This window comes from Anser anser, assembly GCF_964211835.1.
Source record: "Anser anser genome assembly, chromosome: 12".
In the NCBI taxonomy this organism is placed as follows: Eukaryota; Metazoa; Chordata; class Aves; order Anseriformes; family Anatidae; genus Anser; species Anser anser.
This window is the reverse complement of record NC_139733.1, coordinates 6,751,588-6,769,023: the sequence shown is the minus strand read 5'-3', so window position 1 is coordinate 6,769,023 and position 17,436 is coordinate 6,751,588. Positions and strand designations below refer to the sequence as shown.

The 17,436-nt window shown below is 35.4% G+C and overlaps 1 protein-coding gene across 27 annotated transcripts in view; it reads left to right on the top strand.

The window, feature by feature from the left end:
• The window catches only part of ATP2B2 (ATPase plasma membrane Ca2+ transporting 2), a 413,900-nt gene that overhangs the window by 373,995 nt on the left and 22,469 nt on the right, over nt 1-17,436 (top strand). For all 27 annotated transcript variants that reach the window (XM_083796485.1, XM_083796487.1, XM_083796480.1 and 24 more), the window contains 5 exons: nt 2,487-2,593; nt 3,199-3,390; nt 11,327-11,540; nt 14,197-14,408; nt 15,777-15,884. In XM_083796485.1, the coding sequence (XP_083652611.1) occupies nt 2,487-2,593; nt 3,199-3,390; nt 11,327-11,540; nt 14,197-14,408; nt 15,777-15,884 (833 nt within the window). The remainder of the gene's footprint in view (nt 1-2,486; nt 2,594-3,198; nt 3,391-11,326; nt 11,541-14,196; nt 14,409-15,776; nt 15,885-17,436) is intronic.

The following is a 17,436-nucleotide window of genomic DNA, read 5'->3' as shown; positions in this document are numbered from 1 at the left end:
ACAGCAAAAGCTGTTTTGGAAGGAAGCTTTGCCACATTTTATGAATTTGCCTGCTGTACCTCGCAAAACTGTTTGATTAAAATAGTGTATACAAGTCATTGACTGGAGTAAAGCAGTTTATTTTGTAGAATTTTCCTGGCTGTTAGACATGAGAAGTTAATATCGAAATTTCTTTTTAGCTATTGCGAATGAGTAGAAATGGGCATTCTCTGATTGCCAGTCTGTCAGATAATACCCTTATTTAAGTTTTTCATTGATCACCAAAGCAGTAGTTCTCCATAGCTCAAGACTGCAGAGGGAGAGCCCTTCCTTGGCATCCCACCTTTGTTTGCTGTCCCTACACCTTTTGTAAAATCTAAACAGGCATATTAGTCGATACTGAAGAAAACTCTCGAAGTGAAACCACAAATGCTTACCACAACTATTAACAAAATTGTATCAATAGAAAGGAAAAAAAAAAAGGAAAAGCAAGCAGAGTTAGGAAGTAGAGTGCTGGAAAGAAGATAGTGATTTAGAAATGTGGGGAAGGGGGAGGAAGGACAGATTAAAAATAATATGAAGTCAAGGAGCACGGGTATAGCTATGAATAGCTATATTAAATACTCTGAATCCCTAATAATTGCTACTGCTCCATTTTAGAAATTAGTTTGATGTTCAAAGGAAAATTCCTCCATCTACATAGTTTTGTCCCATGTCTTGATATAGTTCTGATGACACTGGCAGTGGTCACTGAGATAGAGATGTGTGGCTGAGATGCTGGTGGTAACCAAGACCATTTTATCTCTTTCCATGATTGCTGATTATGCAGTTTTGTGCTCTGGAGGGTGGTTGTCTCATCCTGGCTGCGTAATTTGCTTTTATGGATAAAAATAGGCAGTCAGGTAGTGAATCATTGACATTTGTCCACTATTTATATCCATTAGGAGGTCATTTGTTAAACCCTCTTCAGCTTTGTTTGGGCTATGCTCCCATCTGGAATCTAATTGCGAGAGGTGTTCTCTGCCTGGTTGGAGCAGTTAATAGCATGAGGTGTCGGAGTTTTAATGAATTTCTTCAGAAGCTTAAACTATTAATTTAACATCAAAGGGTATATTGATAACAAGAAAGGAAGACAAGATAAATGTTTTTAAAAGCAATGCCAGCTGATGTTCCTGTTTATTTAGTAATACTAAAGACAAGTCACCCAAAAAACTGAAAGTTCTAATTATAAGATCATATCAGAATAATATGCCATTTATCTGAGTTCATAGTGCTAATGGAAAGTGAATTTATTTTTTTTTCTGATTTTTCTTAAGACTGAAAAATACAGGAGGACGGTTACTGCTTCCCTTTTGCATTGCAACCTTCTGGGTGCCTGATAAGCCCAAACTTTGCCAAGAGGCAGCTATTGCTCTGTAATCTGCAATTTCCTATTTCTGTCTGATTATCTGATATGGGAGTTATTTTTTTCCAGAGTAGATGAAAGCTTTTCACACTGGGTAGGTTTTGATAATTGTTTTTAGAGGATACGACTTTGTGCAAAGTGTGTTAAAAAAGGAATTTTCTTATTTTCCCCCCATGTTACCTAATATAGGGAGTTGTTCTTTTATCCTACATAGAAATCCTGTATTCCTACTAAGTCGACAAAGGGACTCTAACATGGAAATAAAAACATGAGTGGAGAATGATGCCCATCCCATTAAAATACAGAGCTGCTTCTATGACCTTAGAAAAAGTATTTAATCTTTTATTTACTTTCCCTACCTGCATAAGTGGAAAATACTTTTGTTTGTGCTAGCTGGGTGAAACTTGATTCACCATTTAAAGTAGTGTTTTCATTTTGAGATCATTTGACAAATTAAAGTGGAAATTATTTTATTACGACTATTTATTTGAATGTTTTGCTCCAGAATTTAAAGAATTATTTCATATCTTCTCAATCATCGTTTGGCAGAGTTGAATGTCTCTCTGTTAAAATGCTAATTTGGCTCCAACTAAATAAAATTCATCAATGGCATTTGTTATCTTGAGGTTAAACTGATTGCCAGAAGGCAACCCAGTGAAACAGATATTATAGTTAAGACCCGGTTTAGGAAAGCTTTAAGCATGAACTTAAATCTTCAGCAAAAAAAATCCATTGAAGTTTAATCAGGGAGCTGGTCTGAAATGGTTTTACTGTGACGTAATTTTTAATAGTAGAAGTCTTCCAGAAGAACATAATGAGACAATGTCATTCTCTATGATACCTATGCAAGTTTTATTGATGTTTTGGTGGTGCAGGATCAGATCTTTCCACAAAAAAATCTAGTAGCAATGTTGAATAGTACATAATAGAGGTGGCATGGCTTTCGTCATTATTTTCCTTAGAAATCAACTCTGTTAATCTCTGTAAGACTTGTGTACTATTACATAGCTGGTATTACACACATGGCTATTTTTAGAGGGAAGTTTTGTCTTGCTAACATATAAACACACTGTATACACACTGGTATATATATTTTTTGCAGGTATTATTGACAGCACACAGGTGGAACAGAGACAGGTTGTAGCTGTGACTGGTGATGGAACCAATGATGGACCAGCACTTAAAAAGGCTGACGTTGGCTTTGCAATGGTATTATCTGCGTATTTATTGATGTTTATGTCATTGTAAATCTGCTGTAAGAAGTTTTCCATTCATGAGGTGTTGAGAAAATTGCTTAATGAAGCAATATATTGCCTATACAGAAGAATGGACTCTGTTCATCACAACAGCAGAATACTATTTCGCTTTGCTAAAAACTATTGCTACATGTGAAGATGTCTTCCCAACATACTTAGACTCTTAAGATATGTTAATATACTAGATTACATATTAAGATATGTAATTCTAATTGTTAGCAATTCTGTTCATGTATATTAATAGAATATCCTAAAAAAGGAAGGAAAAAACAAACACTCAAAAGATTGCTAGACAATAAGCTGATAATTTAAAGCACCCAGAAGTATCATCACATGAATTCCACTGTTCTCTGTCAATGCCCTTTTCCGCCTCCGTACTCACTTTCAAAAACAGGTCCAATTAGCCATCATCCTAGCAAATATAAAATGCAGAACATACTCAGCAGTCATTGTTATGGTGCTGGGGAATCTTACTGTAACTATGGACTTTGAGTATGCAGGGATTTGTGTTCTGTCTGTGTACTTCCCAGTAATTTTATTCTCAATTAATTTTTCCAGGGTATTGCTGGAACAGATGTTGCAAAGGAAGCCTCAGATATCATCCTAACAGATGACAATTTCAGTAGCATTGTGAAGGCTGTGATGTGGGGACGTAACGTCTATGATAGTATCTCAAAATTCCTGCAGTTCCAGCTCACTGTTAACATTGTGGCTGTGATTGTGGCTTTCACTGGAGCATGCATTACCCAGGTAAGATTATCTTCAGGCATCGCTTAAAGTATGGGGCCAAATCCTACCAAGCTGCATTGCCTCTTAAGTGATGATGCTTTACATTTAATTCTTACTTTGTACAACAGAAAGCATGCTTTCTGAAGTTCTTCTGAAAATTAAGAAAGTATTTAGGATCAAACTGGTAAGTGTTAAATAGCTGTTGACAAAAGAAAGTGTACAAATCCATTTTCTCCCTAGAAGTAAATTACTTTCAGGAGCAACTAATGTTGGTTCTGCTTCTGTACAGCTCCCTGTTTTTGATTACATATTATTGTCATGATTGAGCCTCTGACATCAGGGAAGAAAATATCAACGACTGGAAAAAGGAAGAGTCTGTGTGACTTTGCCGTTTTCTTTCAGAATATTTCACTGTTAAGTATGTATTTAGTGATGGATTATGGAATTAGATTATGATTTTCAAGTTAGCAGTGCACAGAAGTAATCCCAGGAGAGGAGTTTTTTGACTGATAAATATTTTGTTGCTTTCGGGCAAGTGCTTTTGATTTTAAGTGCAAACAGTAAGCCAATTAAATAACACATATAGTTGAACTTCGATTTCTTTTTCCCCCTCTACACTAATCCATTATTGTAATCCTGATGTACGTGCAACATGTCTAGGTCTTTTACAAAAGCATACTGTGTTTTTTCCTTCAAATTGCTACTTTTTGATGAATAACATTTTCTTTTACCTAGCAAGAAACCAGGATGTATTTAGTGCAGTACTAGGGCTTGTCCTTCATTAGAAAAAAGCAAAACATGCAGGCTTTTTAGTGCTGTTACTCCCCCAACCCAAAATTAATGTATATTTCAAATGCTGCAGACAGGTGCTATTACAAAAGGCCTCCTTTGATTGAGAAGCACTATGGGAGAGCTGACGCCTCCCTGTATCGTGCATCATACAGATGCACATGCCTGTTCCAGCAGGTAAATTCCACCTCATGCACACCTGAGCAGAACAATGAATAAGTCATTAGCTCTGCTCCAGGGTAAACTTACATTGCAATCATGGAATTAATACTTGAAACCAGAAACTCAGGTACCTTTACAAAACCATGAGGTCAAACTTCTCCTAAGCCTTGACTGACGTTTAGAGGCCTTATCTGTGCGGTGAAACAATTCATTTGTTTTCTGAGAGGTAAAAAATTGCGAGCTGCCAAGTGCTTGTTCCCTACCATGCTGCCTCCCAGGTCTTGATGATGCCTTGTTGTCACAGCTGAGCCTGTGCTATGGGACAAAATTATTGACACCGAGGCAGAAGTTGGAAACTTTTCATTTTCCCTTGGGAAATATTTCCAAGCATTTTGAGAAAATGTTTAACCATGAAGTAGTTTTTACTGCTAACGGAAATTACATGGATAAATACTAAAAATGTGGAAGGTAAATCCTCCTGGATTTTATCAATGGTTCAGAATAATATACAAAAAAGTGCTAACAGCAACATGGTCAGAATACCAGAACTGGAACTGAGGGGACTGCTTCCTTTTGAGCCCTTGTTTTATAGACATTCCTTCACTGCCTAAAAGAATTTATGTAAGGTGATTTTTTTTTGGTTAGCATCCACGATTTTTCATTTGCTTTGTGAAAGCATTAAGGGAAATATATTCTAGGTGTTAACTAAGTATTTTCTATTTTATTCTTGAAGAGGTAAACATTTCCGAGTCAATAAAAGGACTTTTTAAAATCAGTACTAAGTTCTTGTGTAGTGCATATTCAGTGGAAGTATGTTCTCCTTTCTATTTCCAGGGCTTTTTTCATCCTTTGAATCATTCCATTACCTTATAAAAGGATTTGGATCAGGCCCAGTGTGTTTGTATTAACCCAATGGGCTGTAAGACCATCACTGAGCCTGTCAAGTTCATTGTCTCTGTTTATAGGTTTTAGCATACAACTCCTAGAATTTCTGTATTTCTGCCCAAATAGATTCTTATGCAATTCCTTAATTTGGCAGTAAAAATGCAAATTCAAAGAATGAGGTCTGAAAGGAAATAAAATTGAAACTGTAGCAAAAAGGCAGCAGTTATTTCCATTGTAGTTCTGTTTACACTGAACTGCCTGACTGCTGATAATTCCAAGCAGCTCTCATTTCTATCTCATTCAACAAGGATCTTGCCTTACGAATGAACATTATTATGTTAGGCTTTGACTCAAAGATTCTAGGCAGTGAAAGAGCATGATGTTTGTTTGGCTCATAAACTCTACTAAAAATTACACTTGGGAACATACTGTACCCTCTGGTTGCAATGAAAATAGCTCTAGTACAAAATGCATGATCGTACTGAAAATCATGGGTACAATAGGCTAAGTGCGCACAGAAATACATCTGCAAAACCGCATATAGGTCTAAATTATTATTTTGAATGAATCACTTAAGTTCTTAATTAACAAAATTAAAATCCATAGTTTCCAAAAAGCAACACAGCTTTCTGTGACCCTCAAAATGAATGTGAAGAAGGTCCGTATTGGACTGAATTTTGCTTTGCTTTCAGGTAGTAGGTTTGGCTTTCTTTGACAGAAAGATTATAATTTTAATCCATGACTAATATTCAGGTTAATGAGTATTACACAGCCTACCCTTTTGGTGATTTTATGAAATCTAGAATGAGAAAATTTCTATTTAGGTAGTAATATTTATTTCATGCTTCCTAATGTCACTTCTCTCAAAAAAATTGTTCTGCAGTTCAGAAACAGCACACTGGGATACCTTGAGTATGAAGCTTTACCGGCTCTTTTTGATGTTTCTTCTGTTTGTTCTAAAAGGAAGCACAAAGATAAAATCTTTGCTTTGACTGATTTTTCCAATACTTGGCTCAAATTTTGCAACTAAGTACTTAATTTTATTCAGTCTTCATCCTGCAGTTGCATTGGTGTGTATGTAACTATGTGCATGTGGTCACATTGCTGTAGGAAGGACTAGTGAAACTACAACAACTTTGTATTAATGAAAGGGTCCAACTGTGTGAGTACTTGTTACCGAAACTAGACCTCCAATGAGCACACAGTGGATGCATTGCCACGTAGGAGTTGATTTCTTTGGTCCACAGCACCTTAGGAGTGCCGTGGAGAGGTTTAAGAAAAATCTTAAGTAGGGCCTGTGACCATTTGTGGTTATAAGAATCTGCAGCTTTTTTTTTTTTCTTCCTTTCCTTCCTCAAATACATAAATAAAATCAGTGACCTTGCCAAGTTCCACTTCAGGGAACTACAGATTAGCTTAATTCTTTTAATACTAAACAAATGCATTTTTATTTATTTACCTACCTGCTGCTGCAAGGTGCTGCTGGCAGAGAGTTATCTACTATATTTCTATTTTGTCCTGGTGTGTTGTTTCAATAGATGTTGAACTTACGACTGTTTAACATGCATGTTTAACATGCTGCATGCAACCGTCAATGCTATTCCAATGTTACATCAGGATTATGAAGGATTAGGAGTGGGCTATTGATTTTATTATGCAGACTAAATGGGACCAATGCAACCAGTCATTTGCTATCCTATGCCATTGGTCCCAGCATGAAGTCATGTAAAGGTGACAGAAATCATGTTCTAAGTGGCATAGGAATTACAGATATATTGTCATGTATTGGCAAGCTTGGAGAGGCTGCTGCCAAAACTAAGCGGCCCCTTACAGGGATCTAGCTTACATTGGGCCCTGCTTCAGTTTAGAGCTGCTCAACCTATAGGCCAAGAGTTTAGATAATGAAACTTCGTATTGTGGCTCTATAATTACACTTTATAACACTTTGATACCTAGGTCATACAAGAAAACCCAATTTTATGAAGTCTCTGATTAAAAGCCGAATTGGGGTCACTCAATCTATGGCTGCACAGGTGCTGGCTCTGCACACAGCTCCAACCAATGAGCTCACCACTGTTATTTCTGCTAGGCCCATGTCTGCAGTTTGCATGGCACATATAAGATAATGAAAAGATAATTCACTTTATCTTTCAACTAATCTAATTAATTTACCTTTTTCTGCCTTCTCTGTGTACAGTCCAATGCATGCTTTTAAAATGGTCAGGGCGTGGCCATCTTGACCACCCTGTTTACAGTTGTCCTTTCTAGTTAGGAATTTTATCCCCCCCCCCCGCAACTGGATTAATGAGCTGCAAACTCCTGTATTCCAGCTTCATTCTGGATAAGATCTGATTGCACAGCCCTTGATTCATTCAGTGAGGGTTCTTTTTTGGAGCTCTACCTACAGTTATGAATTTGTACTTTAAATGAGTCATTGCACATCTCTGAGCATCATATAGAGTTCCATATGTCCTTTGCGAGACCAGAAATTTCATTCTGTTTCCAGTACCCAACATATACAGTACCAAGTAAATAATTATGTTGTTATATCCGGAGCTGTTAAATAAAATACAGTTATGTACAATATAAGATTCAAAAATGGTGTTGGTCAAATGGAAACATTTTTAACTGGAACTGTAAAGCCAACAGTTCCATCTCTGTGCCAAATTTTTTCTCTGTCTCCAACTGTTGAGGCAGTGTAACTATTCAAAAAGGTTGCATTAAAGAAAGATAAGACAAAGAACATGTTTTAACATTTAACATTCAAATTGTTATTCTTGTACTTTGAGAAAGACTTAATGTTTTAACAGACATTAGGAACTGAAAACAGTGACTCTATAGGACATTATGTTTGGAAAATTAAATGTTAATTAAAAAGCACTGTAGCAATGAACCACTGCATGAATCACTTACTGTTTTTACAGCCCTTGTTCAAAAAATGTGGATGATGTATACTTAAATATATAAGGCAGTAATTTACATGTTTATAATGTTTTCGTGCAGAACTGTATTTGGCAAATCTTAAAATAATAGCATTGGAAAATTTGAAAAAGCCATAACACAAAATCAAAATATTTACAGTTCAGCTTTGTTTTGGGAAGGCATAGAAGCATGGAAAGAGAACTGAAGAGGTCACTTCCATACAATTACCAGACAGTGTGATCTAGCAGCAGATGTGAGGGCTGAATATATATATTTTTTCATTTATGTATATAAACTACCAGAAATACTTATTTTTATGACTGTATGCATGTGTTCTGTGACAAGTGGAAGCAAAGAAGTAAGGGTGAAAATACCTTTTTGTTCCCCTACAGCTTGTCATCTAAATCAAAAGTAACAAGCTCTTAAATTTGTGAGGCTCCGCATGTCACAAAAGATTTGTAGTTTATTTCCAGCCTTTGGTGATTTGTACATTTAAGTATTTCCAAGATGAAGTGTAACATCACTTGATTCAAGGGACGTTTTCCTTTTACCTCTAGGCCAATGTTAACATATTCCAAGGTCAAGTGGAAAAGAGTTTGACAAATAAGTGGTGATTTTGGGTGGCTTGCAGTTTGAACATCTTCCATCACCAAAGTTTTTGGAAGGCAAATGAAGAATTTTTTTTTTTGCTAGTCAGTCAGTAGTTGAAATGCAGTGAAAAGAACACTGACTTTGCATGCAACTTGTGCAGCATAACTGAATAAACTTTGTAATGGAAGACTAGGCTCCTTAGCTGATATGGATTTTCCTCAGTTTCCACCAACTAATCAGAAATCAGATAGAGTTGCAGTGGAAATTTCATTCCACTGCCTCCCCAGACTAATGTGTATTTAATGTTTTGGCTTCAGCTTAGAATGAGCTTTCACACTTGACTGAACACCGTAGTACTGCCAATAATAGATAATTATTAGAGGTACCATAGCTACCCAAGGTGATTGGCAGTGTGAAATGGTGAGAACGTGTTGTTGCCAAAACTGATGACTGCCAATTACAGTTGTGTGATTTAGAGACTGAAGGAATCTAACTTTCTGTTGCGCTAAGAATATGTCAAGCTCTGATTAGACACTTGAACATTTGACTCTTTATTAAGTATAACAGAAATTCAGTTTTTAGTGACATATAAGTCAGCGCATGAAGCAGCAAATTCAGCTTCTATAACATCTCAAAGTAGGGGATGTTTCTTGAGAAAACTCATTACCTAGAGAGGTAAAAATATGACAAGGAAAATTCTTCAGTAGAAAATGTTTTTCCTGTTTTTTATATACCGCCTAGGGTCTCTGAGCCCTGGCAACTAACTTCTTTTACTGCAAGTAAACTCTCCTTACTTTTTAGCCATAAGTATTAATAAAAATAAATGAGGTCTCGTATTTGTTGCAAAGTTTGTCCAGATTAGTTTTAGGTTTTTTCTCCACCTCTGAAGATACAGGCTTTTCCTCTTTCTGCAGCTGCATATCAAATGAGTGAACTGAATCTCCAGATAAGCCCAGTTAATGCAACCCATGACCAAGAGGTCAAGAATCTATTAACGCTAATCTTCCTCCCTTCCCTGGTGTACCCAACTTGTAAGACTTAAACAGTGGGTTGCTTGTTGCTTTTCTCCATCCATGTTAGTAAGTCAAAAAATGAATGTTTTTTTTCTTTTTTAAATTTTTTAAATGTATCAAAATGCATGTAAATATAAGTCTGTTAAAAATGTTTTCAAGAGGAAGTAATACCTTAACTCAAGGGAGAGTTGAAATATAATATTGTGTTCTTGGGATACTGAATGGATGTTGGCCCTCATAACTTGACAATACTTTAATAAAGATGAATATTTAACCCCTTGAAGAAAAGGGCAGAGCTCATAAAGAGTTTTTCTAGGATTTGATTTATTTTGTATGGTGTTCCATTAATTTCTTTCATTCAAGACTGCCTGATGCTAAAGTAATACATAAAAATAGTGATCTGATCTTCAAACTTTCACCCTGTAGATTAACTCCCTTCCATTATAAAATTTGTCATACTGATATCTTTTGATATCTTTGAGATTCCATTTTCCTAATAATAAGGTCTATTTGAAAGAGAAAGCAGATCTTACAAATGCTGCCTATTTTGTATTCTGTTTAAAGTCATAGGAAGTTCTCAGTTACAAAACAAACAAAAAATCAACCTACTTCATTTTTCCTGTTACGGCTCCTTGAAGCAATTGCAACAGTCTATCATTATAGCTGCCCCAATGAATTAAAAATCAAATTTGTATAATAACCGTAATAACTATCTACATTTTCTCCTAAGGTCAGTGTTAGTTTTATTTATTTACTTTTTTTTTAATGTTTTAAACATAATCTAAATTTCTCTGTAATGTGACCATAGACTCTTTCTTGAATTAAGTGAGGAAGCAGCTCCTTCTAGTGGTTGGTGTTCTGTTTCAGAAAATAAATTCTTTATCCTGACAAGTAGTAACTTATTTTTCTTCTTTCTATAGCTTCTTTTCTTTCCATAGCTTCAGATATGCTATCATCTTACCCAACAAATGAATCAGGATTTGCTTACTTCTGCAAATCTGATGTATTGTAATGAGTTTCTGAATATTTTTAAAATTCAAATATTAGTCATTTTTTTCTTCACAACTGTTTTTACAAGGTCGTAAGTAAAACATTAAATTGTCTTAGTAATTTTTTCATCATTTTTTAATAATTTCAAGCTGTTTCCAAGAACAGATAAGTAAGACATAATTAATGAATCATTGCTTTAAAAATTGCTTCAGTACAACTTTTCTTTCAGGAAAGAAACCTTGTGTTATGCGTAATTACTTAAATTCAGTTACCAGGTCAAGCCTTATGCACATACTAACAGCCAGGATTTTGAAATGTGTTATAAAGTGTTAATGTTATACTTTATAAATATTGTCTGATTGTAAATGTTCTTGATTGAAATGACTGGAGAAAAATCATTTATCTTTGCTCAGATCACTGTTACCTGTGATTCTGATCTTGTATAGGCAATATAAGAACAGTCGTAGTAGGTCAGACCAAAGTCCCTGTATTTCAGTATCCTGTCTCCAGCACTTCTTGTGAGAAATGAAACCAGAAATGTTGTAAATGACCTGACAACAATTGTTTTTCTAGCAAATAAGTAACTTTCTAATTTGTCTCCACAGGACTCTCCTCTAAAAGCTGTGCAGATGTTGTGGGTCAATCTAATTATGGACACCTTTGCCTCTCTTGCTCTGGCCACTGAACCTCCAACAGAGGCTCTATTGCTAAGAAAGCCATATGGCAGGAACAAACCTCTCATATCCCGTACCATGATGAAGAACATTCTGGGCCATGCTGTTTATCAGCTTACTCTAATATTTACACTTCTTTTTGTTGGTAAGAAAGTTAGGCTTGTTGCTTGGTTTAGAGGCACCTAGACCATGTAGGCTGGCACGTCAGAATGCTTTCAATGTATCTTCTTAATGCATATATCCATAGTTAAAGAGCTAGTAGGAGCAAACTGCTTAAAGGAATCAAGAACATTGGTGGTAACAGAAGAGACCCAACAGAGGGATTTAGTCACTTCTCATACATTCTTCACATTGGGAAGGGCCTTTGAGATTTTAGTCTCCTAGCAAAATATAGATTTGGGCTTTGGCAAAAGAGTGTGTTAAAACGTACCACTGAAGGTATGTTAAAACATAAATGACTACATTTGACTACATTTTAAACAGACTATCTAGTCCGCTCCTCCTAAAAAAATCCAAATCCTCCTAAAAAATCCAATTTCTTATTTCTGGCCTGGACTCTTTTTTAGCTCTTGCTAGCAATGGATGCTTTTTGTATTTTTTGTTTTTGAGAGAGAAGGGAAGGAGGAGAAATGTTATTTGTTGCAGGGAAGTGCAGGGCTAATAATAGTTTTCCAATGCTCCACAATAATGAGTGAATTTGCCTGAAGGTCTGATAATTTTATCAGTTGGCTATTGTTTTCTTGACAAGACGTCACTGCTGCTGAATTGCATGTGTTTCATGTGTTTCAGATTTTTTTTTATTATATACAGACTTTCATGTAAGCTGTAAATGTAAATCTGAAAAAATCTGAAAATCTTAGAAGTTTTTTGAGCTCTGTTTTAAAAACGTTGCTGCATCTTGCCAATAACTGGCAGTTTGCTTGGAATGCTCAAAGGAGTTGATGGTCTGTTTACACTGGAGCTATTTAAACCAAAATAATTGCCAGGTTTTGGAGAGATATGGTCACTAATATTGTGTATGCACATATACAAATAACATTATAAGCTTACAGTGTATTTTGAGGACATCTAGCAAGCCTAAGAAAATTGTAATGTTCAGATTCTCTAAAACAGGCATAGAAGGTCTTGGTAATTCATTTGATATCAATCTTGGAACAAAAATTTCTGTGAACTTTCTGGGAATTTTAATGGCTTTTTGATGAGTATTATGATTTAAAATCCTTTATACTGAACCCTGATGAAAAGAAAACCAGGATTTTCTGACCCTATCTTAATTACTTTTCTGTGTCTCTGGAAAACCCATGCAATACTTTGAAGGTCAGAGCCAAACCAATTTTCTCAAAAGCCTAGGAAATAAAGCCTTTTTCTTTCTAGTCTCTGAGAAGGTCAGTTTTGCAGTGAGATGATGTTCTAAACTCAGTGTTTCAATAAACAAATTACAAATTAATGAGTATTATTTCTGTTTTGATTTACTAATTCATCATCTTTTGTAGCAGCATGCTCTGCTATGCCAGTTAAGTGATGCAGTGCAATAACAAAAGGCTTAAGGATAGGTACTCACACTGAGGAAAGTATCGTTCATATTTTTGTGTTTGTGTGTTTATTGAATGAAAGCAAATAGATGCAATGATTGTGTGTGTAAAATAATGATGTTTGCTTTCATTCGTTTTTTCCTTTATGTTTGTATGTATTAAGGGGAGTGTTCTCCAATTCTTAGTTATCTCCTTGGAGATGTATAATCTGCTTAAAAATCTCTGCTCTCTCACAATCTAACTTTTGTTGCCTCATATTGGTTTACTGGTATATTTGTCATATCATAATCTACTTTCTGCCAAAAGACTATAAGCCAAATTCTTGCTTTGGAAGCACGCTCATTATTCCCAGTGACTTGAACATGAACTGCTCAAATATCCCAGGGCAAAACACTCACTGGCAGCTTAGCTGATGGAATTATGACGTCAGGGGAAAACCTCAGGAAACCTTTCTTCTTTTTTCAGAAATTCTGAGTACAGTGCTAGTGGGATAGCAGAATAGCGTTTAAGTTTTGATTTGCTTTTATTAGCAGAACTCTGGTTATGAAATTAGTTGTACTGTGGTAACCCTTACTCTCATTTTTTTTCATTCATTATTTACTCTTTTATATGAATGTAGCATCATTACTTTAAGAAAACACCTCTTTCAATAACTGTGTTATCTGTAAACTTAGTGAATAACAAGTGAGGTCCATCAGGTGTAGGTGTCTTTTCAAATATTAGCTCATCTTTGCAATTACTCATGGTGAGTTGTATCCTCATGTTGTGCTTTCAAAGCAGACTTAGCAGAATGATCATAACCAAATCTATTTAAAATCAAAAATGCCTGTGTTTTTATCATTAGTATCCATGAATGCTTGTCACGAGTTATGGCATACTGGTTTAGCAAATAGGTTAAAAACTGTTGAAGAGTGATTGTTTTTAATTATTGTAGAAAATTGCAAGCATATCTCAATGGGTCTGAAGCACTTAGTACATCAGAAAGAACTGACTTACAATAGTTACTGTTTGGTTTAAGGAAAAGTACTACTGAAAACTATTTGAGCAGGTATATTGAGTTATTAGAGAACAGTTATCATTTGGGAAGCGTTCTGCTCAGGAACTTCAGATGTCTTTGCTTACTGGAATTTAGAATTCTGCCTATGAATAATAAGTTCAGAAAGACAGCTGGTAAAAGCAGAGCAAAGGAGACAACTAGCTAAAGCAAACAAAGGAAATATAAATTCCAATTTGATATATTCTAGTGGAAATCTTTTGTCTTATAACTAGGTGAGAAAATGTTTAAGATTGACAGTGGGAGGAATGCACCACTCCACTCTCCTCCTTCAGAGCACTACACCATTATCTTCAACACCTTTGTCATGATGCAGCTTTTCAATGAAATCAACGCACGCAAAATCCATGGCGAGAGAAATGTCTTTGATGGAATCTTCAGAAATCCTATTTTTTGCACTATTGTACTGGGTACATTTGCTATTCAGGTAATGATTTGGGCAAGAATTAGTAACTATTAAATAGAAAAAGTGTTGTGTTTTTTTTTTTTTTTCTATGTATGTTTAATCTAAAAGCCGTAGAAGGCACAGATAAAAAAACATCTGCTTTCACATACTATCACAATAAAACTGTGTGTAAATAATGGACGATGTTAATGTGGTCATACTAATACAACATAAGTTTTGATCATTATCACTAGGTCAAATCTTATACTGATCTGAAGATATATAATAGCTGTCATGATTTGTTGATATTTTTGAAGAAATTATTAAACATTGTACTAATCAATAGCAGCAAAGTATTTTACATTAATTTACTACATGAATAGAAAAATTGGCCTGTAAATAGCTAATATTAATCCATTCTTTTAAGGTTAAATGCCATTGCCAAAAGTTATTTGATGTTCTTGTTAGTATTTCTCCTTGGTAGTAATTCTTCATGTCCATTTTGTAGGTTTGTTGGCCCAATCATATGTGAACATAACTAGAGAAATACAGACTTTTCCCAAACATTTGTAATTTTTCTTCCATAAAAATTCTAATTCCTCATTCTGCTCCAGTCTCCTTCCACTTGCTGGCATCTATCCAGTACCTGACACCCTCTGACATTATCTTTCAGACCGCACAATTGCTGCATTGAACTATTTCTGGGTTGACATTATTGCTCAATTCTGCATTGACATCCTGGAAGCTATCAGTATTGAGACCTTTCTCATGAAAGGAGTAAGGAGAGTCAGTTGAACCTGGACCATAGTAGTTTTAAAACAGAAAGGGGAGCCACTAATTAAACCAAGTACTGGAGAAAGGCCACCAGTGTTTGGTGGTAGAATTTGATAGTGATGGTCTTTGACAGCTAGTTCAAAAGGGTGGGTTTACTAACCTAAGCCAGAATGCTTCTAGGAGAGGCCTGACAAATTCACAGTCATCTCTAAATAATTTGTCATGGGAAATGTTTAATAATGTTTTTTCCTAGTTCTAGGCATTACTGCATTCAATTATCTGGCTAAAGAAAAAGTGTCATCTAGCTGCTAGCCACATTTCTGACTCAGCTGCTGATGGTTTTCACTCCTCCCTGCTCTCCTAGTGGTTGAAGTATTTATGTGGCACCATGTAACAATGGCAAATAACATATTAGGAGTATAAGATAACATTTTGATTTAGAATGCTGTTTAGATTCAGTCCAGTACACAACAGGTTGTTTAATAATACATTTGACTATTCTACTGGTGAAATATGTTGGAATCAAAGAGGCAGAGCTGTAATGGATAAAATCTCAGGTAAAATGTCAATGACAGGGCCCTCCATCTACCCTTCTTGAAAGTATTTACCCAACCTCTTCTGTGCTTTTCTTTGTAGATAGTAATTGTCCAGTTTGGAGGAAAACCATTTAGCTGTTCTCCCCTGCAGCTTGACCAGTGGATGTGGTGTGTATTTATTGGATTAGGAGAACTTGTATGGGGTCAGGTAAGCATCCAGGAATATGCAGATTTCTTCTCTTGTTTTTATAAACCAATCTAAGATTGATTTTCACCACAAGTCACACACAAATGCTGTTTATAACCTACTATACTGTTGTTTCTTTAAATCTCTCACAACATCACATTTGGCACACATTGAAATGTAGGTAGCTGTCTAATTGCATCAAAAATAGATACAATTTTGATTTGTGTTAACTTACATCTTTTCTCTCCATATGCAGGGTGTGCTATCAGAAAGGTTGTCTTCAGTTGGTGTTTTGTGTGAAAGGCATTTGATTAATAACCTAGTCCTCTAGCCACAAAAAAGCATAGCAAATGCATTATAAGCTTCCTAGCAATAGAGTACCAAATGTGGCATGTTCATGTTTGGCCATGGCAAATTTTTGAAAGTGGAAAGACGTTCCAGTTCTGTGTTAAACCACTCCTGACAGAAACTGCTGTTCTATCAATCCATGATAGCCTTGTTACTTGCATAGGATCCACTGTGTCCAGTTAATTCAATATACACCTGAACTGATGTCTATCTACTTTTGTGTTTGAAGGATGGGGGAGGGGATAAAAGAAAAAAGGATTTTTTCCTAATATAGTTGCAGACAAGTGCAGATTAATTCATGTATAATTTATAAATTCTGCTAAAACCTGTGTCATCATAGCTGATATGAAAATATAGATGAAAAACAATCTATGAGATGGTGTCCATGTGATAATTAAATTTGTGTCTATGGGATAATTAAATAAGTTATGTGATTAGCTGTCTGGAAGTAATAGTACAGATACAACCGCTGTCGTTAAAGTATTATGTTACTCTTTATGTACTAACCTGTATTGCAAAGGTAACAATACTACTATTTTTTTCATCTTTGAATGCATTTAAATGTCGTTGGGTTGATGTCACCTGACATGTTTGGAAACATGTAAAAAATATGAAGTAATGTTTCACTTCTCAGATATAAAGATCAATGAGTTTGCCGCTATGAAGAAACAGCCAAGAAATTGCTGCTGCAATTGAATACTGAAATGATTCAGTGGAATTATAATGAGTAGATGCTAGCTGTCAAAAGTTATTATATGTTTTCTTATGGAAAAAAAATAACTACACAAGCTTTTTGGACAGTTGGACATCTGATTATTTTTTTTTTTTGGAAAGAATATACACAGCCATAACAGCTTTTAATGGCCCTGAAAATCACCATTATTAAATTGTACTAATATAGTTATTACCTGAAGATGGGATTTGAGTTATGAAGTTACAAGGGGAAAACATAAAATCAGTTTGATAATTCTTGGAAAGTAAAGTTTTGTTTTCTACAGACTGGAAAACACCACCTTTGGGAAGGGGGAAAGGAAAGCACAGAAAGCCTATGAGTTTTATTAGATTGTTCAGCTGTGAAGAACTTCCCACGGCCTTTGATCAGAGTACTAGCTGGCTTCTGAATTTTGTTCTATGTAGTGATTACATTACCACTAAAAACTAAGAATAGTGTCAGCAGCTGTTTTCAATTCAAAAATTGGTGGGCATAGTTGCAAGCCTTGTCATG